Consider the following 24409-nt stretch of genomic DNA (forward strand, 5'->3'; position numbering starts at 1 on the left):
GCTCTAGGGATGTGGGGGTGTGGAGCCAGGCCCACTTGGCTTTTCCTGTCCCCACCTCACCCTGCCTGTTTGACCTTGGGCAAGTCACTTCACCTCTGAGAGCCCCAATTCCTTCAAGGGCAAAAGTAGACCAGACACTGCCCTCAAGGAGCTCGGATTCCAGGGAGGGAGGAGCCCCGTGGTGGTGCACTAGGAAGAATTCCCACAGAAGCTGGGGGAAGAGTTGGAGCAGGGAGTGCAGAAGGGGTCGGGGAAAGACATCCCAGGCCACAGAGCTAGAGATCTCCCAGCTCCGTAAGGGTCTGGGAGCTGGGATTTCCTGCCAAACCCTGCAGGAAGGAGCCTGGCGGGGCTGCAACCCTGGCAGGGCTGTGGCGAGTGGGTGGTCTCCGAGTTGCCTCCTGCTTCTGCAAGAGGGCTGTGTACTCCAGGTTGGCAGGAGGCATGAGGTCTGTGACTCCAGAGATTACAACCTGTTTGAGCAGATAAGATGTCCTCTGGAGCGAGGCCTAACAAAGAGTGACTGTGTGAGACATGAGCAGGCAACCTGCTGGGATCTCCCAGGGGCCCCGACCTGCTGGGGGCAGGAAAGAGAGCCCTTTGGGCACCGGGCCACCCAGGATGGTGGCGACTGGGGCTGGAAGGCATGAATGGCACCTTGCATCTGCCTCTCAATTCGCATAGCTAATAAGCAGCTGCATGCCGTGCACTGTATTAGACACGGTTGATGAGGGTGGGAGTGTCAGGTGGGAGTAGTGGCCCACAGAGAAGTCTCATGGTGGGACCCCCAGCTTCACCCAGTAGGCAGTGAGGCTGCAGCAGGAGGGAGCAGTGACAGATGAGACTTCCTGGGGCCAGATAGCACAAGGCCCTAAATGTCAGCCTCAGGGGGACAGAGCCTCCATCCTTCTTGTTTAGAGAAGTCAAATGGGACCACCACAGGATGGGCAGGAGGCTGACAGGTGGCATGGCCCAGGGCCCAGGAGCCAACCAGACCACTGGTGGCAGTGGGGCCAGGGTGACTGGAGAGACTGGGACTCCATGTAAAGTCTACATGGGGAGCAGAAAGCCATGTGTGGGCAGGGCATGGAATGTGGGAATGTGGCACCCATCCAACCCCATGCAAAGGCTTCTGGAAATCTGGGTCTAGGCATGGGTTTCTTCCTCTTTTTTTTTTAAGATGGAGTCTCACTCTGTCAACAGGTTGGAGTGCAGTGGTGCTATCTTGGCTCACTGCAACCTCCGCCTCCCAGGTTCAAGCAGTTCTCCTGCCTCACCCTCCTGAGTAGCTGGGACTACAGGCACGTGCCATCACGCTGGGCTAGTTTTTTGTATTTTAGTAGAGACGGGGTTTCACCATGTTGGTCAGGATGGTCTCGATCTCCTGACCTTCTGACACACCAGCCTTGGCCTGCCAAAGTGCCAGCGTTACAGCTGTGAGCCACTGTGCTGGTGGCTCTTTTTTTTTCTTCTGACATGGAGTCTTGCTCTGTCACCCAGGCTGGAGTGCAGTGGTGCAAGCTTGGCTCATTGCAACCCCTGCCTCCTGGGTTCAAGTGATTCTCATGCCTCAGCTTCCCAAGCAGCTGGGACTACAGGCGCTTGCCACCATGCCCGGCTAATTTTTGTATTTTTAGTAGAGACAGGGTTTCACATGTTGCCCAGGCTGGTCTCGAACTCCTGCCTCAAGCAATCTGCCTGCCTGGGTCTCCCAAAGTGCTGGGATTAAACGCGTGAGCCACTGCGCCCGGCCCAGGCAGAGGTTTTGAGGTAGAATTTCTCCCAGAATGCTGTGGCTCTTCTGTCTGTCCATGGGTGGGCATGAGGGGGAGGTCAGTAGGAGGGGCATCAAGAGGGGGTCACTTCCCCAGTGGGAAGTTCAATGGAGCATCAGGAGGTGGGACTTTGGTGGGCCTAGTCCCCAGCTCCTCAAACTCTTACCCCTTCAGGTGACCCAGTGAAGACTGGCCCACTCATTGCCAAAGTGAGCTTCCTGAAGCCCACCTCATTACGGCCCTCTTCACCCTGAAACCTTCACTGGCTCCCCATTCACTGGCCAGCTCCAAACCCACTGCCTCGTCTGGCATTCGAGGCCTTCCTGCACCTCCGTCTGCACCTGCACCCCTCTCCCAGGTACCTCAGTGAGGTCGGTGCTTCCTCGCCTTTGTGCAGAGGGCCCTACCCCACCCCTCCCTGGGAGGGGGCGCCTCCCACCAGGTGCAAACCTAATGAGCGGCAGCCGCTTCTCTCTGGGTTTCTGGTCCAGCTGTTTCCAGCAACCATGTGTTTCCTGCGGATGCTCAGTAGTTTCCACTGAGCTCAGCCCTACCAGCTAGCCCTCCTGGAGCAGCTCCCAGTCCCCCTACATGCTGAAGTCCACATGTGAACTTCAGAGTGAGGAGGTCCCGGTACATCCCCTGCAACCCCCCATGCCAGCTTGTTTTCAAGTCTTGGAATTTTTTATTTCGTTCCTTTTTTTTTTTTTTTTTTTTAGACAGTCTTGCTCTGTCACCCAGGCTGGAGTGCAGTGGCACGATCTCAGCTCACTGTAACCTCTGTCCCCCTGGTTCAAGCAACTAGGATTACGGGCGTGCACCACCATGCCTGGCTAATTTTTGTATTGTCAATAGAAGTGGGGTTTCACCTTGTTGGTCAGGCTGGTCTCACACTTCTGACCTCAAGTGGTCTGCCTGCCTCTGCCTCCCAAAGTGCTGGGATTACAGGTGTGAGCACCATGCCTGGTCAGAATTTTTTCTTTAACCAAAATATTTTCTTTTCTCTTTTTTTTTTTTTTTTTTTGAGATGGAGTTATTGCCAGACTGAAGTGCAATGGCGTGATCTCGCTCACCGCAACCTCCGCCTCCAGGGTTCAAGCTCTCCTCCTGCCTCAGCCTCCTGAGTAGCTGGGATTACAGGCATGCGCCACCATGCCCAGCTAAGTTTTTGTATTTTTAGTGGAGACAGGGTTTCTTCATGTTGATCAGGCTGATCTTGAACTCCTCACCTCAGGTGATCTGCCCGCCTCGGCCTCCCAAAGTGCTGGGATTACAGGCGCGAGCCACCGCACTTGGCCGTAACCAAAATATTTTCATTTTAATTATGTTCCTAAATGTCACAAACTAGAAAATATTTTTAAATGTTTTAAAAATTCGTTTCATTTTTATGTTTGTTTTTAGATTTTTTGATCATAACAACTTAATACAGATGATATAAAATAGAAAAGGGGGATATCACTGGGTCCTATTCCCTGTAACAGTCTAGGGTATAATCTTCCAGATCTTTCCTCCATGAAGTTTTTTCTTTTTCTGAGACAAGGTCATGCTCTGTGTCTCAGGCTGGAGTACACTGGTGTCATCATGGTTTATTGTAGCCTTGATCTCCTGGACTCAAACAGTCCTCCTGCCTCAGCCTCTGGAGTAGCTGGAACTACAGGCAGCCACCACCACGCTTGGATAATTTTTAAAAAAAATTTTTTTTTGGTAGGGACAAGGTCTTGCTATGTTGCCCAGGCTGGTCTCAGACTCCTGGGCTCAAGCAATCCTCCTGCCTCCGCCTCCCAAAGTGCTGGGATTACAGATGTGAGCCCCGGTGCCCAGGCTCATGCAATTTTTTTTTCTTTCCCTCTTCCAATTTTTCTCTCCCTCTCTTTTTTTTTCTTTCCTTGGGTTATACCTGGGAATTAAAATTCTGAAACTTTACTATTCCAGAATTGGTAGAAAATCCATAGTTCACATGGAAATAAAATAAGACAGATACTTAAAATTGATTTTTTTTATTTTAAAAAATTATTTATTTTATTTTAAAAATAGCAGTAGGCCAGGTGTGGTGGCTCACACCTATAATCCCAGCACTTTGGGAGGCCAAGGCGGGTGGATCACGAGGTCAGCAGATTGAGACCATCCTGGCTAACACAGTGAAATCCCTAAAAATACAAAAAAAAAATCAGCCGGCGTGGTGGTGGGCACCTGTGGTCCCAGCTACTGGGGAGGCTGAGGCAGGAGAATCGCTTGAATCCTGGAGGCAGAGGTTGCAGTGAGCCAAGATTGTACCACTGCACTCCAGCCTGGGTGACAGAGCAAGGCTCCATCTCAAAAAAAAAAAAAAAAAAAAAATTGTGGTAAAAAACACATAACATAAAATTAACCATCTTAACAATTTTCACACTATTAGATAACAAAGCTCCAAAATTTTGTCATTTTGCAGATCTGAGACTCTGTACCCATTAAACAGCAACTCCCTCTCCCCATTCTCCCTGCTCCTAGCAACCATCATTCTATTTTTTTTTTCTATGAGTTTGACTCCTTTAGATATTTAAAAGTAAAGGAATCATACAGTATTTGCCTTTTTGTGACAGGCTTATTTCACGTACATAATGTCCCTAAGATTTATCCATGTTAAAATTGTTTTATATATAAAGTAATAGATGCTTGCTGTATGGAAAAACACAAATTCTTGGGTGGCTGGGCATGGTGGCACTCACCTGTGATCTCAGCACTTTGGGAGATCAAGGCAGGAGTATTGCTAGAGCCCAGGAATTTGAGGCTGTGGTGAGCTATAATTGCGACATAGAACTCCAGCCTGAGCACCAAAGCGAGACCCTGACTCTTAAAAAAAAAGCCTGGGGGCGTTGGTCGCAGTGGCTCACACCTGTAATCCCAACACTTTGGGATACCAAGGCAGGTGGAACACTTGAGCTCAGGAGTTCAAGACCAGCCTGGCCAATATGGTGAAACCCTGTCTCTACTCAAAATACAAAAATTAGCCAGACATGGTGGTGCATGCCTGTAGTCCTAGCTACTTGGGGGCTGAGGTAGGAGAATTACTTCAGCTTGGGAGGTAGAGGTTGCAATGAGCCAAGATTGTGCCACTGCACTCCAGCCTGGGTAACAAGAGCGAAACTCCGTCTCAAAAAAAAAAAAAAAAAAAAAAAAAAAGTTTAAAAAGAAAGCCTGGGGAAGCCTTTAAGTAGGAAGTGGAAGTCTCATCTCCAGCCAGTCCGGCTAGGTGGTCATATGCACACACCTGCCCTCTGTGTCTATTTCATTTCACCCACTCTAAGATGTTGTCAATTTGATTGTAAGACAATGTGATTTTAACTTCGTAGAGTTAAGGTGCAAAAAAAAAAAAGTCTGAGAATAGATTTTACATATACACACACATACATACGCATTTGCATGTTTAGAGTCTTTTAAAAATTTATTATTCTCATTTAAAGAATGGAGACTGTTTCACTATGTTGCCCAGGCTGGTCTTGAACTCCTGGCCTCAAGTGACACTCCTGCGTCCACCTACCAAAGTGCCGGGATTACAGGCATGAGCCACCGCTCCCAGACTCAAGTAATTTTTATGCAAGTGGGATCAGAGGAGTACAGTGGGGCCTTTTGCCTGGTTCTCACCAATGCTATGTGTGTCTCAAGCTTCTTGTCCCATTAACCACAAAGAACTTGGGCTTCCTTTCTCACTCATACCCTATGCCAACATTGCCAACTCCTCACCCACCTTGGCTGTGCGATCATCCCAGTCAGTCCCCACTGGCATTTTAAAACCTTCCTGTGTAAATTTGTGCCCACGTGTTTCCTTGAAATGAATTTCTTAAAGTAGAAGTGCACATTTGAAGGGGTGTGTGTGTGTGTGTTTTATATTTAGATACAGGGTCTCACTATGTTTCCCAGACTGGTCTTGGAATTTCTGGGCTCAAGTGAGCTCAAGTGATCCTCTCACTTTGGCCTCCCAAGGTTCTGGGGTTACAGGTGTGACCCATCATGCCCAGTGCATTTGAAATTTTGATTTACTTTGTCAATTGCTTTCCCCAAAGGTGCCAATGCACATACCCTTGAGAAGGTCTTTCAAACAGCTTCTAATGCAGAACCTCTCACCCCACTGCACCTGCCCCCGCCCCCAGATGGTGAAACTAAGGTCCCAAGAAGTAAGGACTTGTCTGACATCACAGGTGGCAGAGACCCACGCCTCCTGGTCTCCTGGCTGCTGTGGTTGCTGAGGCACCAGCACTGAAGGCGATCTCAATCTCCTGGTAGTCTCACTCTCTTGCTCCAATACCTTCTATGGCTCCCTAGGGCCTATAAGACAAATTCCAAATTCCACCCACCTCACCATTCGGGGCTGCTGTCTTCAAGGTGGTAATGTGGTCTGGTGGTCAAGTGTGTGAGTTCCAAAGCTGGATAGTCCTGGGCTCCCATCCCTGCCCTGCTACATCACTGAGCATCTACTACTATGTGTCAGTCCCCCTGCAAAACGCTGGACAAACACATGGCTTTCTACCAGGGAGCCTCGCGAAGCCTATTTCACTTGCTTGCCTCCTGTTCTTCTGCTATGTCTCAGGATTCACAGGTGCGGTTTGAATCCACTGCTTAGCCAGTGAGTGCTCGTTAATGGGAGCCATTCTTTTCATCAGGACCGCCAATCCCCTCTCTGCCTATCCACAGCCTTCTGAATGTCCCACATCCTAGCACTCACTCATTGGGAGCTGCCCAGCAGTTCCATGGGAGCAGGGATGGTTTCTTATCATCTTCTACCTTACTGGGTGGTCTTTTGGGTCCTGGGGGGTTCCAGTCCCAGAGGAGCTCGAAGGGTGCCTCCCAACAGAGGAGGAGGAGTCCCAGATGGGTGTTGGCCAGGGCCCCTGGCCAGGCTCTGAGGGCCAGCTTGGGGACTGTGGTCAGCAAAGCCCCTGAGTGCATGCCTCAGTCCCCTGGCTCCCTGGTCTGGCCTTTCTGTCACCAATGCACTATGGGATTCTGTGCAAAGAGCCGCTCCTCTCCGAGCCTCAGTTTCTCCAGTTATATCATAGGGAAAGCCTGGCCTTGTACCCTGGAGTGTACCCTGGGCACAGTGGGGGTACCGAAAGGGAAAACTCGGCCAGCTGTAAAGCGTAGTGCGCGTATGTGGGCACAGCCACCTGAGGGTGCACGGTGCGGGGCGCACGGTGCCGGGCGCGGTCTCGCTGCGCACCCGGGCTGGGGCTCGGTCCCGCCCCCCTTCCCGGTCCCCGGTCCGCTCTCCCTCCCTCCTTCCCGCCCTCCCTGCCTTCGGGAGCGCCGGCTCCCGGCATGCCGCGCGCTGACAGCCTTATAAATAGTCGCCTCTGCCGGCGGCCGCGAGGACGGGTAGGGCACGCACCGGCCCCGGCGGCCACCCGTACCCCTCCCCAGGTCAGTGCGTGCCCGCGCATGTCGGGGGGGGCGCCTCCGCGGGGAGGGTGGGGGCGTGCTGGTGCCGGGCTCTCCGGGGTCTGTGCGGCTGTGTATCCGTGGTTGTGATCCGTGTGTGTTTTGCTTGGCTGTGTTTCCCGGGCGCTGGGGATCGGTGCCTCGCTGCCTGTGCCTTTGTGGATCCGTGCTTGTGTGTGTGTGCATGTGTGTGTGTTGCAGCCCCCCACTCACCCACAGCCTCCCAGATAGTCACCCCTTTGTTCCGACTGGCACTCCTGGGGCTCCAGGTCACTGCCCTTGGCACGTCCCAGCTGGGGCCCAGGGAGAAGAAGCTGTGGCCTGGCTCCCTGCCCCAGGGGACCTGGACAGGGGCAGCCTCTGTGCTGGGGGGGCTATCCTGTCACGCCACTTCTAGTGCTGGGTGCATTGGAGGACACCCCCCAGAAGCTCAGGGCTCACCCTCGACTCCTGACCGGAGCCCCAGAGCCAGCGCTTGGGGCCTTCCCACAGCACTGCTCAGTGGCCACCCCGTACTCCTCAGCAGCAGCAGGACAGGCCCAGAGAGGAGACGCCAGCTGCCCAAGGTCACACAGCTGAGTGTTGGAGCTGAGATTCAAACCCTAGTCAGTTGCCAACCACTGGGAACCAACTAGGCTGGGTCAGGGGCTGCAGACCAGGGCTTGCTTTGGCCTTGCCTTGTGATTGGGGTTAAGTCACTGTCCTTCTGGGTGGGCCTCAGTCCCACAGGTCCCTTAGCAGACCACCCAGTCATATTAGGAGCCGCTGGGGCCTTGACCCAGGGGCCTTATAAGGCCTGGTGCTTAGCGCGTAACCCAACTCCATCCTAGCCTTCTGGACTCTGTGAGGCCTCCTCACGACCCAAGTTATTTTGGAGCAAGAAAGTGGCAGGTGCCAGCAGAACAGAGGGGCTTAGATTACCAGGAGGGGGCGGGGCAGGGTGGGGTCCGGGCCACCTCTCAGGTCTTCACTGTGGTTGTCCCTGGCCCAGGACGCTCCCCCTCCCGTGGGCAACTGCTGAGGGGTGCCTGGCATTGCCTGACCCCGCTGAGGCACACTCAGCAGGAAAAGTGGCTGCCACTCCTGCCTGGGGCAGCAGGGCCATCAGCAAAGCCACTTCAGCTCCTAGTGGGTGCCAGGCCCAGAGCAGCAGAAACTCTGGGCTGCGTTGGACCCTAGCCAGCCCTCGAGCCAGTCTGTCCTCCTCCCCATGTCTCAGTTTCGTCCCAAGACCGCAGTGAGGAGGGAATGAGGCTCCCCCTAGCCCTGCACTCAGCCCATGCCAGGCCCAGTCAGTGGGACCCCAGGCCCGCAGCACAGAAGAGAGGCCCAGTACAGCATGGTGTGCGGGCAGGTTCCTAGGAGGCACCTGCCACTGTGGGAGTGAAAGGCAGTCTAGGAGGGCTTCCTGAAGGAGGTGGCACCTAAGCTGAGTCCCACACAGTAGCAAGGTGGGGAAAGGCATCCAGGCATTGGGTACAACATCTGCCAGTGGCAGCTGATAGGGCTGCAGAGGGCAGCAGGGTTCAGCTCACCAGGCCCTGTCTGCTCTGTCAAGGGGTGCGGGCTTTGTCAGGGAGCCGAGGGGGCCACACATGCAAGGCTGTAAGCAGGTGTGTGATGTGGTGTAATGCTTGCCAGAGAAAATCCTGCAAATTGCCTGGCAGGGTGTGGAGGCTTTGAGGCCCATGTGGAGGCGGGGGCAGTGGCCCAGGCCCCTTGCTTAGCACAGGACATGGTGGTGAGACAGATGGAGAGAGGGTGGGGAGTGGAGGGTCGGGTAGTGGGTGTGTAGGGCTGCAGAGAGGAGAGGGGAGCCTTCACACTGACTCAGCCTGTGGCTTAGCCATTGTGGCCTGGAGCTGGGGACTCGGGGAGGGCAGAGTCTGAGAAGCCTCTGAGGCTTCTGGGGCTTGTCTGGGTTGCATGGATGTCTGGGGCTGGGGCGAGAGGCCTGCACAGGGCTGGGGAGCCAAGAAGAGGGTGGCATGGTTGCCTGGGGTGAGATCCTGGTGTGGGTGGGGATGCTGGCTGGGGGTCAAGGCTGGAGGGGAGTGTGGCTGTGGTGGTCGTGAGTGGCCTTGGGGAGGGCTGGTAGGTGGGAGTGGAGAGGTAGGGCCACAGGTATCCAGAGGGTGGTTCTGAGATGGGGGCAAGGTGGGGGTCCCAGGGGCTGTGGCAGCACAGGGTGGGGTCCCAGGCGTGGTTGGGCTCTTGGGCAGGCAAGGTGGGGGCAGTAAAACCAGATCCTCAAAGGGTGGGGGGGGGCAGGGCCATGCATGGGGCTGGGTGCTGGACTTGTAGAGGGGAGGGCCTGGACTGCCTCACTTTGACAACTGTAAAGGGCTGTGTTCATGCGAGTGGCTCCCGGAGATTCCTCCACCCCAGGCCTCTGTGTCCCTTAGAGCTTCCCCGGCCAAACCACGTCCCAGACACACAGTTCCTGGCCACCTCCCGCCTCCTGGCAGCTTCCCTCTGGCCCTGGGGAGCGTTGTCAAGGCACCTGGGCAGACGCTGGCCCCACGCCCTGTTTTCTGGGAGTTTTGAGGGGAGCAGCTCTGCAGTTGCTGTGGCTGCTGTTCATGTCCCTCGGTGCCATCCTCACCGTCCCAGCCCCTAAAACGGGAACCCAGGTGGATGGGAGGGGGCTACTGCCGTCCTGTGACAGGTGAGGCCATGGATGCCAGAGAGGAAAGGTGACTTTCCAAGGTGACTTTCTCAGGGAAGGTCCTGGGCCTTCCCTGCCCACAGTGGCCTCCTCTGCCCTCAGACCATGTGTCGGGCCTGGCACACACCGGCTGCCTTGGGTGTGGCTTAGCGGAAGGTGAGTCAGGGGGAGGAGGAAAATCCCCCAACCCGTGCCCTTGTCTTGCAGAGCGCTGACACAGCTCCCAGGACCTCGGCAGGATGGAAGGTATGAGCCTCGTCTCCTCTTGCCTGTTGCCTGGCCTCAGCGTGCCTGTCTGTTAAGGGGGTGTACTATGGGGTAGACATTCTGTGGGCGGGGGAGGGGTTGGAGGAGGCTCTGGGGCTGCCAGAGGGGGTGTGGCTGGGAGCCTCCAGTATCTTCCTCTGGCCTCTCACAGAATGTGCCATTTCCAAGATTAATTTTAGAAGTGATGAGGCCTCCCCAAGGCTCCTGGGGGCCCCAGCGCTCACCCACTATGCTGGATTTATAGGGCTGAGACCCTGCCCCATGGGGAGGTCACAGATACACAGAACACCAGGCCTAGTGAGGACAAGGCAAGTTCCTGTACCTCTCTGGGACTCAGTTTCCCTGTCATCCAGTGGGGGTAGGCCTCGAGGAGGTCTTGGGCCCTCCTGGCTCCTACAGGCTGGGACCTAGAGGGAGGCACAGGCGGGCAGAGAGTGCAGAACAGGCCCGCTCACGGCTGCTGGCAGCACCAGCCGTCCAGTCCCTGGCACTGCGCCTTGGCCTGGGCAGCTCTGAAAGGTGCCTGGCAGGCCTGCTGCTGCCGCCTAAAAGCAGCTGTCATGCATCCACTCCTGAGCTCCAAACATCAACCGCCGCAGGGGTGTGGCCTCCCCTACCCCCAGGACAGGAGCCCCCAAGAGGAACTGTTCTAACAGCTCCTGTAGGCCTCCAGCCTCATGGCTGGGAGAGCCCCTGGGAGCCGCCCAGCCCACCTCCTCCCTGGGGAAGGGTCAGAGAACCAGAGAGCGGCAGGCCTTTCCTAAGTCACACAGCAAGGTGGGGTACAGCCTGGTCCTCTATTTCCCTAGGAAGCAGGGAAGCCTGAAAGCCCAGGGAGAGACTCGGGTTCTGGTTTTGGTTCTGACATCCCTAAAGCAGGCCCTGCCTCTCTTGGGCTCAGTTTCCCTCTGCCCAGTGGGGCTGTGTCCTTGCTGGGATTGAACTGCAGGCAGGCTGAGGCAGAGGCTGGAGCCAAGCTCACCGCCCTCTCTGGGCAAGAGTTCCACGTGCCCACCACAGCCCTTCGCCCCGGCAACCATCTCCATGGCAACCTATGTTGTGGTTGCCAAGCCCACATTGGCACTGCCAGGGGAGGCGGGCGATGGGCCGACCCAGGGCCTGGGAGGGGAAGGGCAGGGGACACGGGAGACACAGCAGGACGGGACCATGGGCTGCTGCTCCTCAAGTGACCCCCGCAGAGAAGATGACCTGAGAGCCAGAGGTGACCAGCCCCAGGGGTCCAGCCACCCGCAGGGAGGTGCCATGAGGGTTGGTGGCCCAGCCCGCTGGCTGTGCTGAGAGTTCTTAGCCTCCAGGCCTTTGCCCCTACCCGTGTGGCTGCCGGGAGTGCCCTCCCTTCTCTGATTTCTCCCAGGCTCTGAGCGTTCTCTCACATCCCTGCTCACTCTGGGCTGTGACTTGTCTGCCCCCTGACAGGAGCACCATCGGTGTCTGTCCCTCCGCCTGAGGCCCAGCACAGGCCTGGGACTCCAGAGGTGCCTCTGGCTGTGGGGCCAGCGAGTGACTGAGCCCTGCTCCCCTTTTCTCTCCCGCAGAGAAGCTGAAGAAAACCAAGATCATCTTTGTGGTGGGTGAGTTGCGGGCAGGCGGGTGGCGCGGCAAGGGTCTTCACAGGCGCCAGAGGGAGCCCAGGCCTGGGGCTGCTGCTGGGCTCTGCCCCTCCCTCACTGGGGGACCCTGGCAGCCCCTGTCCCTCCTGGAGCCCTGTGTCTCAGGGTCCATGAATGGGCGGGCGCTTGCAGGCGGGCCTGGCTCGGGGAAGGGCACCCAGTGTGAGAAGATCGTGCAGACATACGGCTACACCCACCTCTCCACCGGGGACCTCCTGCGCGCCGAGGTCAGCTCGGGCTCGGCCAGGGGCAAGAAGCTGTCGGAAATCATGGAGAAGGGACAGCTGGTGCCGCTGGTGAGTGGGCCCTGGTGGGGTGAGGAGGAGGAGGTGACAGTAACCCTGAGTGGGTGTCCCACCAGCAGCAAAGCCCACGACACACAGGCAAAGCTGACAGTGACCACCCCCAGCTCTGAACTCTTCCGTGGTTCTCCATTGCCCTGGACAGAAAGTTCCTTCCAGAAGCTCCCAAGACCCTGCAGGACTCTGCCCTGCCCCCCACTATCCCCCTGCCCTCCATCCTTCAGCCACTCTGGCCTCTGTCCCCTCAAACTGGCCGCACTCCTTCCTGCCTGGAATATTCTTTCCTCTTCGGCTCTCAGACCTCCCTAACTCCCCAGGTTTGGCCTACGACTCCCCAGTTTTCTACTTCAGAAGCCCCCCTTTCTCTTCCCGTACAACCTGTGCCATGCTTGGGAATGGAGAAATCAGCTGTGGAGCTGTCTGTGCCCTCGCCAGCCCCTGAGCTTCCCAGGGCAGGGAAGGTCTGACTGGCCCATGGCGGTGTCCTCGGGACCCAGGACAGCACCGGGCTGGAAGGAGGGCCTCAGTGAATGCTGTTGAGTGAATGCATCATTCATTCACTGTCGAGCTCTCCACAATTCCGAGGAGGCTTCCAAGACGGGGAGGCTTGTTTGGGACATTTGTATAGGGGAGGGGGCATTTCAGGTGGCAGCAGCAGTGTGAGCAAAGGCTGGGAGGAGGGATGGGGTGGGGAGGAGAGGCTCATGGCCCCTTCCTCCCTTGCTGTGCCCCAGGAGACAGTGCTGGACATGCTCCGGGATGCCATGGTGGCCAAAGTTGACACTTCCAAAGGCTTCCTGATCGACGGCTACCCGCGGGAGGTGCAGCAGGGAGAAGAATTTGAGCGGCGGGTAAGGCTCTGACCCGAATGGGCTGGCCTGTGGGGGCCGCAGTGCCGGGCAGAGTTCTGAGCAGAGGCTGATTCGTGGAGTGTGGGTGAGGAGGAAAACCAGGAAGACTTTCTCAAAGTCTAGAAGAAGGGGAAGCACCAGGCAGGGGAGTTCCCAAACCTGGGCTCGGATTCCAGCTCAACAGCTTGAGACCTTGGGCCAGTCATTCTGCCTCCCAAACCTCAGTTTCCCCATCTGCAAAATGCAGGGAGTTGTGGGGGACCAGGTCACAGCTGCCTTAAGGGGCAGTGTGGGGACTGGATAAGATGTGCCCTTCAGGTGTGGGGCTTGGCCCTCCATAAATACACAGAGGGATAGGGAACAGCACTGGCAGGGATGGAAGGGCAAGGCCAGTGTGGGGAGAACAGAAAATGTGGGCAGGGCGACAAGGGGTGACATGGGAGATGGAAGTTCCAGTCTGGCTGGAGGCTGCAAAGGCCATGGAGGGGCATCAGTCTCCTTCCAGGGGTCATGAGGAGCCTGGCTGCAAAGAGCAGGCCTGGAGAACGATGGCCGTGAGCTTCCTAGCATAAGTGCCCTGCAGACACACCTTTCCCAGGACAGGGCACCTCACACATGCATACGTGTGCACAAGGCCTGCAAGTTTATACACAGAGGGCCAGAGGCATGTGCACACATGCATACTCACAGCAGCAGACCCTGTGCATGACATGGATGCAGCACACATATGCAGGGATGCACGCCTGCTCGCACACATGCACATGAGCACACGCGTGCACTTTTAGCGCTGGTGTCACAAGGCTCCTTGGGAGAAACAGATGGGACTGCAAGGGCCTAGGAGGGAGAGGTCGGCAAGGTTGGGGGAGCCTAACGGGCATCCCAGTGGGCTGGGGCAGGATGAGACTCCCATCCCACTTCCCATCTCCATGGGACCTTCCAGGCTTCCGTAGCTTCCAGCCTCATCTGGGAGTAGGAGACTATTTTTTGACCTCTGAATGGCTGCAAGAGCTCAGGAAAGCGTCTACCCCGCTCTGCCCTTCGCCTTCCCTATCTGAAATGGGGGTTAGCTGGCTTCCTTCAGACCTCAGAACCCCGACGGTGTGGTCAGGTGCCACAGTTCTGAGGGATGTCCTGGGTTGGCCCACACATACCAGCTGTGTGGTATCACCTGTGACCCTCAGGGCCACATCTAGAAAATAGAGTTAATGAAAGTTGGCCGGGAGCGGTGGCTCACACCTGAAATCCCAGCACTTTGGGAGGCCAAGGAGGGCGCATCACTTGAGGTCAGGAGTTCAGAACCAGTCTGGCCAACATAGCGAAACCCCATGTACTAAAAATACAAAATTTAGCCAGGTGTGCTTTCGGGCACCTGTAATCCCAGCTGCTCAGGAGGCTGAGACATAAGAATCACTTGAACCTGGCTGGATGGAGTTGCAGTGAGCCAAGATCATGCCACTGCACTCAAGCCTGGGCGACAGAGTGAGACTCCATCTCAAAAAGAAAAGAAAAAGAAAAAGTCCCCCCTCCCACCACTCCCACGGATGTTGCTGAGGACCGAAGACTCAGCCCGAGGCTCCGCCCTGCCCTGGCCTCCAGGGGTCCAGGCAGCTGGTCTTCTTAGCTCTGGACACCAGGGGGCGCCAGGGCTTCACCAAAGGAGGAAGGGTCAGCCTGGAAGTGTGGCCGGCTTAACCAGGCCAAGGGCCCAGGGCTTTTCTGGGTACTGGGAGTGCTCGGTGTGGACTCCCAGCCTAAATGCCCATTGTTCTGACCGGGAAACTGAGGCCCCACAGCCAGAATCTCAGCCCAGAGGCTGAGCTGGCCCTCCTAGATTTACCACCTCTGCCAGAGGGTCTACAAAGAGCCTACTGTGTGTGGTTCTGGAGACCCAGATGAACCAGAGACTGTGAATCTGTGCCCTGAAGGAGCTCAGCAGCTAATGGATGATAGGGGGTGGGGCAGGTGGCCTTGAAGTTGAGGTCAGACTGCTGGGTCCAGGCCCAGCCTTTGCCCCCACGGTGATCTGTAAGATAAGAGCAGCTGCTGGGTGGTGCGGGGTCATCAGACAGCAGGAGCTGTCCTCCCTGAAGGCAGCTGACGCTGTCAGCCTGAACCTTTAACTATTCAGGAGCTAGGGATGAGTGTTAGGATGGGTATCACAGGCGAGGACAAAGGGCTTGCCGCAGGTCACACAGCTGGACAGAGAGAGGCAGGGGTGAGCCTGGGTCCAGGTCAGTCTAATGCTGGAGATCAGGCTGCTTCTCGCCTCTGTCCAGCTGTGTGACCTGGGACAAGTCTCTTGGTCACACAGCTGGACAGAGGCGAGAAACAGCCTGACCTGAGAGGCAGCGCCCCGAGGCCTAGACAGGGGTCAGGGGTCAAAGCTGTGCAGAAGCCCCAGAGGACAGACCCAGGCAGTTGGAAGCAGGAGGCAGGGCTTGAAGGTCCCCACCCCATTCCTGAGGCTGTGGCAGCCATGGGTGGCTCTGGGGTGGCTCTGCCCTCCCAGTTGGCCACTCCTTACCCAGCTCTGGTGGCCGGATTGAGCAAGGCAGGGGCTGCAGAGCCTTATTCCTCTTGCCTTTCTGAGGTGTCCCATAGATGATGTGGATGACGTAGACGACATAATGTCCCAGTGATAGTGACATTGCTCAGAACCCCCCAGAACTCAGCAGCCAATGATCCCTTCCCTCATTCCTTGTTCCTTTGTCAAAGGCAAATTGTGAGACAGATGCCTCCCTGCCCTCAGGGGCCCCTTGAGAGACCTTCTCAAGGAGAGAGAAAGGGCTGGAAGAGCCTGTTCCAGGAGGCAGCGAGCAATGGGGGGTGGGGGTGGAACTGGAAAGACTGCCCTGAAGAAGTGAGCTCTGGGCTGAAACCTGATGGAAAGTGCTTGGTATTGAGGTAAAGGTGAGTTAGGATCAGTTTTGGGGCAGAGGGCTCCTAGCGGGGGGAGCAGCATGAGCACAGGCCTGGCATGGAAGGAGGTCGATGAGAGCCTAGAACAGAGAGAGTCAGGCTCTCTAAGTCTGGCAAGGAGTATGGACTTTCTCCTGAGGGCACTGGGGAGCCATGGTAGAGGTTTGAGCAGGGGAGTGGTAGGGAGGATTGGTTTTAGGAAGGTCTTTCAGGCTGCCTTGGGGAAGGGATTGAAGGTCCAAGGGGGTATCTCGTGGGGCCTCAGAGGTGGGAAGATGGGGAGGAGATGGCCCTAGGGGGCAGGAACAGGGTCCCTGTGACATGGTGCCCGCCTGCAGATTGGACAGCCCACACTGCTGCTGTATGTGGACGCAGGCCCTGAGACCATGACCCAGCGGCTCCTGAAGCGCGGAGAGACCAGTGGGCGTGTGGACGACAATGAGGAGACCATCAAAAAGCGGCTGGAGACCTATTACAAGGCCACAGAACCCGTCATCGCCTTCTATGAGAAACGTGGCATCGTACGCAAGGTGTGCCCTGCTGGGCCAGGGGAGCGCCGGGAAACACGGGCTCCTGCGTGGCTCAGCCTCAGGCCAGCCCCTGTCCCTGGGCCTGGGTTTCCCCACTGGTTCAATGGGGGACTGCTGTCAATCAGGTTGGGCTGGGGGAGGCAGGCCTGGCTTCTAGGGCCTGCCATGGTGAGGCCCACCCCGCTCCGCCTGGCGACTCCGCCCTCGTGGCCCGTCTCCCCACAGGTCAACGCCGAGGGCTCCGTGGACAGTGTCTTCTCCCAGGTCTGCACCCACCTGGACACCCTGAAGTAGCGACGCTGGAGCTGCTTCCCCGCTCTGGGCCCCGCCCCACCCGTCCTGATCCGAGGTCCTCCTGGCCTGAGCGCAGCGCCTCCACCCTGCCCGGCTGAGCACAGGCGGAGGAAGCTGCTTATCCTGTTTTCATGGACAGCTGAGCACTAAAGGAATTTCTAAGGACATTTGGTTATGCTCCTTTTTCTTTGCTTCCAGTTGGAGTTGATTCATGTGCTTGTGCCCCTCACCCTCCATCCCTTCTAGGCCGCTCAGCCCCCATTTTGCCAGCCACCCTCCTCAAGCTCTGCTGGGAGGCCCAGGGCCCTTCCTCGCACAGGGCATGTCTGGCCTGAGGACCTGGCGCTGACCGAGTGGCGGGGCCCCTGCTCCTAGAGGCTCACGTTCAGGCAGAGCTGGCTCCAGCCCGGGCTCCTCTGCGTCTTGCTCTGTACCCTTGGCTCTGACCGCATCTCTCTGAGCACATGTTCCATGCCTGGCCCTCACCGGGTCCTGGACTGCGCCCACAGCAAGGTCGTGGGCTGAGTAGGCCTTCCTGGGCAGTGGGGGCGGCCCATGCCAGTCAGCCCAGTGGGCAGTGAATTGGCTTCCTTGGTGCAAGAGGCTCTGAGGGTCTGAAAAGGGCATCTCAATGGCATGGGTGGGTGTGGAGTCATGTCATTGAAATTGAATGGGGGAGGCTGGATGATGGGTCACGCCTGTAATCCCAGCACTTTGGGAGGCTGAGGCAGGAGGATCACCTGAGGTCAGGAGTTCAACAGCAGCCTGGCCAACACAGCGAAACCCCTTCTCTACTAAAAATACAAAAATTAGCCGGCATGGTGGCATGCGCCTGTATTCCCAGCTACTTGGGAGGCTGAGGCAGGAGAATTGCTTGAACCTGAATGGTGGAGGTTGCAGTGAGCCAAGATTGCACCACTGCATTCCAGCCTGGGTGACAGAGAAAGATCCATCTCAAAAAAAAAAAGAATTGACTAGGGGGAGTCATGGGGTGAGACCTGAAGGACCTCCCCTTGTGTGGCGATGGATACAGCCCCCCACTGGAGCCATTTCCAGTTCTAAAACAGGCTCAATGTCTCCCTCACCCCCACCTCAAGGTCAGGACGAGAACCCATTGAGTGAGGGATGTATGTTGTCCATTGCCACGGCCATGGGGGCTGGGGACCAGAGCAGCCTGGCCTGAAGAGTGCTGGGCCCAGATGACTTGGGGACATCCCAGAATCCCCTGGGGAGAACCATCTTCTCTTCCTGAGCTCTTTCATTCTTTCACCTCATGACTGAGACTCAATTTAGTGCTCAGGTGTCCTTAACACCTGATCTGGCCCAAGCTGGGCTTCCTTTGGAGCCAAGAGAGCCTCTGAGGGCCACGCCTGCCGGAATGAAATCCAAACAGTTGGGGCTGTTCATGGCATGTGGGGCTGGCTTTTCATTTCCCTTGGTTATTTAAAGCTTTCTTTACAATAAACCATTTTAAGTTATAAAAGGTGAATCTATTGAAAGACGAACATGAGGCTGGGCACGGTGGCTCACGTCTGTAATCCCAGCACTTTGGGAGGCCGAGGCGGGCAGATCGCCTGAGGTTGGGAGTTCGAGACCAGCCTGGCTAACATGGTGAAATCCTGTCTGTACTAAAAATACAAAATTAGCTGGGTGTGGTGGCACATGCCTGTAATCCCAGCTACTAGGGAGGCTGAGGCAGGAGAATCACTTGAACCCGGGAGGCAGAGGTTTCAGTGAGCGGAGATTGTACCACTGAACTCCAGCCTGGGCAACGAGAGTGAAACTGTCTAAGAGAGAAAGAATGAGAGAAAGAGAGAGGAAGGAAGGAAGCCAGGCAGGAAGGAAGGATGGAAGGATGAAAGGAAGGAAGGAGAGAGACAGAAAAGAAAGAGAGAGAGAGGCTGGGTGCAGTGGTTCACACCTGTAATCCCAGCACTCTGGGAGGCCAAGGCGGGCGGATCACAAGGTCAAGAGATTGAGACCATCCTGGCCAACATGGTGAAACCCCGTCTCTACTAAAAATACAAAAATTAGCTGGGCATGGTGGCACGTGCCTGTAATCCCAGCTACTCAGGAGGCTGAGGCAGGAGAATTGCTCGAACCCGGGAGGCGGAGGTTGCAGTGAGCCGAGATCGTGCCACTGCACTCCAGCCTGGCGCCTGGCAACAAACGAGACTCTGTCTCAAAAAAAAAAAAAAAGAGAGAGAGAGAGAGAAAGGAAGAACAGGAAAGAAAGAAACAGGAGGTCAGTGGAGCTAGCAGGAGACAGGCATGGTGTAGGGGGTGCCATCCTGTCCCGGTGGGGCCATAGGGGGCAGGGGCTGTGCGGAAGCCTCTGCAGCGCATCCTCAGATTTCTGCGTCTGCAGCGTGGGGTGCGCAGGGATGCAGCGAGCTCCAGGTCTTGGGTCCTGCATCGGCCAAGCCTGATTCACACACTCACACTCACACACACACTCTCACACAATACTTGCACTCCCACTCACACACAGTCACACACGCCTGCACACACACATTCACACACACGTGCACACACAAACCACTCATGTTCACACACATTTGCACACTCAGTCACATGCACATGCACACACCACACACACTCGAGCATGCACACACAAACCACTCACACACCGTTACACGCACACACACTGTCTCACACATCCATTCTGTCTCAGGATGAAGACAAAGTGGTAAAGATAAGGAGGGGTTTGGTGGGGTGGGTCCTAATTCTTTAACATCTACTTTATCCTTATTTTTAGTACAGCTTCATTCATCCGGGTGAGTCCCGGTTTGTGAAACCTAAGCTGATTCAAATTGTCAAACTATTCATCAAAGAATCACTTTATCCACTTAAACAATATCTGTCTATCTATCATCTCTCTCCCTCTCTCCCTCTCTTTCATCTGTCTGTCTAGATGCAGATACCCTCTTTGCTGAAAACTTGGAAACACAAAAAGTTTAAAGCTCTGGGAATCGCCACCCCATCCTTGCCACTGTAAACCTTCCTTCGGGAATTTCCTTCGAGCATGTCTGTTCATTCTGCGAACGTTGCCGGAGCACCTGCCGTGCCAGCAAGACAGAGGCTCCGAGGCCCCTGACCGGCTGCGATATGGCTCCTGGCACGAGGGGAGGACCTCTGCTCACAACATCCCACCAGACCCACTCAACCAAGACCAGTTCTGGGCAGCTGAGTGCACCCAAGCTCAGAGGGGACCTAGTGGTGGGAGGTTCCTTGAGTGAGAGCTCTGGGGCGGGGCCCTGAAGACACCTGGGAGTTCACCACAAGACAGAGGGCATGGCAGGGCAGAGGGAACAGCTCTGCAGAGCCACAGAGGTGGAAAGGGCCTGAGGGTGTGGGGAGAGCTGAGACCGCAGAGGGGGCTGTAATGCAGGCTAGAGGGGTCGCAGTAGCAAGAGACGAGGCGGCGGTGTAAGAACCAGACTCACAGCGTTTCAAATGGCGACCCGCGTATCTGGCTTTTCTCATAAGGGCAGTGAGAGGGTAAGACGCATGGTTGTTCTTTTGTTTTTGTTGTTTTTTGCAACAGTCTGACTGTCACCCAGGCTATAGTTCAATGGCGTGATCGCGGCTCACTGCAACTTCTGCCTCCTGAGTTCCAGCAATCCTCCCACTTCAGCCCCCAAGTGGCTGGGACTACGGGTGTGCACCACCACCCCCAGCTATTTTTTTTTAATTTTTATTTATTTATTTATTATTATTATTATTTTTATTTTTTGGTGAAATGGAGTTTCACTTTTGTTGCCCAGGCTGGAGTGCAATGGTGCGATCTTGGCTCACCGCAACTTCCGCCTCCCAGGTTCAAGAGATTCTCCTGCCTCAGCCTCCTGAGTAACTGGGGTTACAGGCATGTGCCACCACTCCAAGCTAATTTTGTATTTTTTAGTAGAGATAGGGTTTCTCCAGGTTGACCAGGCTGGTCTTGAACTCCTGACCTTGTGATCCACCCGCCTTGGCCTCCCAAAGTGCTGGGATTACAGGCGTGAGCCACCGTGCCTGGCCTTTATTTATTTAATTAAATTAATTAATTAATTTTGAAATAGAGTTTCACTCTGTCACCCAGGCTGGAGTGCAGTGGCACGATCTCAGCTCACTGCAACCTCTGCCTCCCAGGTTCGAGCAATCCTTCCACCTCAGCCTCCCGAGTAGCTGGAACCACAGGCACACACCGCCATGTCCAGCTAACTTTTTGTTGTTGTTGTATTTTTGGTAGAGACAGAGTTTCACCATGTTGCCCGGGCTGGTCTTGGACTCCTGAGCTCAAGTGGTCTGCCCACCTCAGCCTCCCAAAGTGCTGAAATTGCAAATGCGAACCACCACGCCTGGCTTAACTTTTATTTTTTATTGTAGACGGGGTCTCAGTACATTGCCCAGGCTGGTCTTGAACTCCTGGCCTCAAGCGATCCTCCAGCCTCTGCCTTCCAAAATGCTGGGATTATAGGTGTGAGCCACCACATCTGACCAGTTTTTGCTTTTTGTTTGTTTGTTTTAAATGAAAATTGGAAGAAAAAAATATAATGAACACCCATATACTCATCAACATTCACCAATTGTTAACATTTTCCCATACTTCCTTCCTTAACTTCTGCCAAAGTATTTTATTTTTATTTATTTATTTGAGACAGAGTCTCACTCTGTTGCCCAGAGTGGTGTGATCTCGGCTTACTGCAACCTCTGCCTCCCAGGTTCAAGCAATTCTCATGTCTCAGCCTCCAGAGTAGCTGGGACTACGGGTGCACGCCACCACACCCAACTAATTTTTGTATTTTCAGTAGAGACAGGGTTTCATCATGTCGGCCAGGCTGGTCTCAAACTCCTGAACTCAGGGGACCTACCTGCCTCGGCCTCCTAAAGTGCTGGGATTACAGACATAAGCCACCTCGCGCAGACTTGCCAAAGTATTTTAAAGTAAATTACAAATATGAGAAAAATTTGCCCCTAAAATACGACCAAAGTCCAGGCGTGGTGGCTCATGCCTGTAATCCCAGCACTGTAATCCCAGCTATTTGGCAGGCTGAGGCAAGAGAATCACTTGAACCCAGGAGGCGGAGGTTGCGGTGAGCCAAGATTATGCCACTGCACTCCAGCCTGGATGAGAAAGTGAGACCCTGTTTCAAAAAATAAATACATAAAAATAAAATAAATAAAGTATGACCAAAAATAAGAACATTTTCCTAAATAACCACAACTTGGAATCTCAGTAACACTAAATTCACGCCCCCGCCACTCTCACACACACACTGTCATAATAGCTAATACCCAGCCTGTGTGCAGCTTTCCCCCGTGTCTCCAAAATGTGTCTTATAGCCTGTTTGTTGAAACTTGGATGTAATCCAGCACTGCACACCACGTTTGGTTGTGATGTTCACCAGATCTCTTTATTTATTTATATTTTTATTGAGACAGCCTCACTCTGGTTGCCCAGGCTGGAGTACAGTGGTGCAATCTTGGCTCACTGGAGCCTCCACCAACCAGGCTCAAGCGATTCTTGTGCCTCAGCATCTCAAGTACCTGGGACTACAGACGCGCGCCACCATACCTGGCTAATTTTTGTATTTTTTGCAGAGACGGGGTTTCACCATGTTTCCAAGGCTGAGTGCTGGGATTACAGGCATGAGTCACTGAGCTCAGTCAAGATCTCTCTTTTTTTTTTTTAGATGGAGTTTCACTCTGTCACCCAGGCTGGAGTGCAATGGCGCAATCTTGGCTCACTGCAACCTCTGTCTTCCTGCTTCAAGCAATTCTCTTGCCTCAGCCTCCCTAACAGCTGGGATTACAGGCATGTGCCACCATGCCTGGCTAATTCTGGGGGGGGATTTCTCGATGTTGGTCAGGCTGGTCTCGAAATTCTGACCTCAGGTGATCGGCCTGCCTCAGCCTTCCAAAGTGCTGGGATTACAGGTTTAAACCACCGTGCCCAGCCGCCAAGATCTCTTTTACTTTTTAAATTTTTTTTCTTTTTTTGAGATGAAGTCTCACTTTGTCTCCCAGGCTGGCATGCAGTGGCAGAATCTCAGCTCACTGCAACCTCCACCTTCCAAGTTCAAGCGATTCTCCTGCCTCAGCCTCCCAAGTAGCTGGGATCACAGGCGTGCACCACCATGCCTGGCTAATTTTTGCATTTTTAGTAGAGGCTGGGCTTCACCACGTTGGCCAGGCTGATCTTGAACTCCTGACCTTAGGCGATCTGCCCATCTCAGCCTCCCAAATTGCTGGGATTACAGGTGTGAGCCACCGCACCTGGCAAGATCTCCTTTAATCTAGGACCACTGTCCCCATCATTCTGTGAAGGAAGCAGCTGTTTTGCAGAAAATTTACCCTTCTACATTCACCTGTAACTCCTTGTGGCGGTGGTCAACTCGCTCCTCTAACCTCAACATTTCTGTAAACCGTTAAGTTAATTGTAAAGCCTTCGTAGATTCAGGTTAAGCCTTTGGGACACGAATACCTAATAGACTAATAGGCGAGGCTCATGAAGGGTTTTAAATCCAGACAGGAAGGTCAGATCTGCAGCGCTTCCAGCTTTGGTGCCCGCATGAATATCCTCGGGGGTGTCTTGTGAAAAAGCTGATTCTGATTCAGCAGATCCAGGTTGGGTGGTGACCCCCAGGCTGCTGGTCTGCGGTTAACACTGTGAGTAGCTTCGGGAGATCCTGCTCGGGGAGGGAGGGCCAGAGGGGGCCTGTGGAGGCAGGAGCTCAGGGAGGAGTGTGGAGAGGGGGGCCCTCCAGGGTCAGCGAGTGCTCACCCCCACTGGTGAACTGAGAGATGGGTGTGGTGTTGGGTTGGATAATGTCAATGCTGTCACACTCTTCTTGTCTCTAGGGACACTCCAGGCAGTGGCTTGTCCCAAGGTGCTGGAATATTCTAACCAGCCAGTGAGATTAGAGCCTCTATGACCTGGGGTTTCAGAGACGGGAGTGCTCCCGGGCGGGACTCACTGGTTAGTGGCCTCAGATGTACCCCCCCAGACTGCACCCCCAGGTCTTGGCCTCGAGGGCCCTGAGGGCCTGGGCCGGAGGCGCTGAAGTGGGAGAGGAAGGAAGTGGGGAGCAGAGGAGGCCAAGGCTGTCGCCTCCCAGCCGATCTAGGGGCCTCGCGTAAACAGGAAGGCCTGGCGGCTCCGAGATGGGGGCGCTTCAGAGGGGTGGGGGCCAGGAGCCTCACTGGACACGTGCAGCCTGTGCGCACAGGGCTTCCTCACTAGGGAAGTGGGCCCAGGGAGGCTGTGTGGTTGGCTCCAGGTCGCATAGCAGCAGGGGCATGGGGTGAGACCCCTGTGCCCAGGGGTTCTAGTGTGTGGGTCCCTGTCCACGTTGCCATGGTAGGAATATACACTGAAATAACAATAAGCCAGGCTCTGTGGCTCACACCTGTAATCCCAACACCGGGGGTGCTGGGTGAGTCCCTTTCACCCAGAATTTGGAGGCTGCAGCTCTCAGGGCCCCTTCCTTGGGGAAAGAGAGGGTGGCTTTCAGGGACTGCTCTTCTAGAACAGAGTAGGGTCTGGCAGGACATGACCAGACCCTACTCTTGGGGATTCATTCCCCCTCTTCAGAGACCCTGTCCCTGGGCTCAGAATGCCCCCAACACCCACACCTTGGGGACTCAAATCATCGCCTATGAGACCTTGGGCACACGGCCAGTGGTCAAACCCACTCGTTGATTCACAAGCTTCTTCAACACCGACCAGGCCAGGCACTATTCCTAGTGACAGGGATTCAGCAGCAAACAAGGCAAAA

At 55.3% G+C, this 24409-nt stretch overlaps 1 protein-coding gene across 2 annotated transcripts; it reads left to right on the forward strand.

The window, feature by feature from the left end:
* The first annotated feature begins 7116 nt into the window (after positions 1–7116).
* AK1 (adenylate kinase 1) lies at positions 7117–16816 on the forward strand. Of its 2 annotated transcripts, XM_012458089.3 has the most exons (7): positions 7117–7169; positions 10063–10101; positions 11679–11714; positions 11886–12049; positions 12790–12906; positions 16164–16355; positions 16581–16816. In XM_012458089.3, exons 2-7 carry the CDS (start codon positions 10095–10097, stop codon positions 16647–16649), a joined length of 585 nt encoding a protein of 194 aa, XP_012313512.1. In that variant the 5' UTR covers positions 7117–7169; positions 10063–10094; the 3' UTR covers positions 16650–16816. The 2 variants fall into 2 exon arrangements, with proteins under 2 accessions (XP_012313512.1, XP_012313511.1); XM_012458088.3 differs by lacking the exons at positions 7117–7169; positions 10063–10101 and adding an exon at positions 11258–11344.
* Positions 16817–24409: the final 7593 nt, after the last annotated feature.

This window comes from Aotus nancymaae, unplaced genomic scaffold (assembly GCF_030222135.1).
Source record: "Aotus nancymaae isolate 86718 unplaced genomic scaffold, 86718_ANA_hifiasm-v0.15.2.pri h1tg000003l, whole genome shotgun sequence".
NCBI classification, from domain to species: Eukaryota; Metazoa; Chordata; class Mammalia; order Primates; family Aotidae; genus Aotus; species Aotus nancymaae.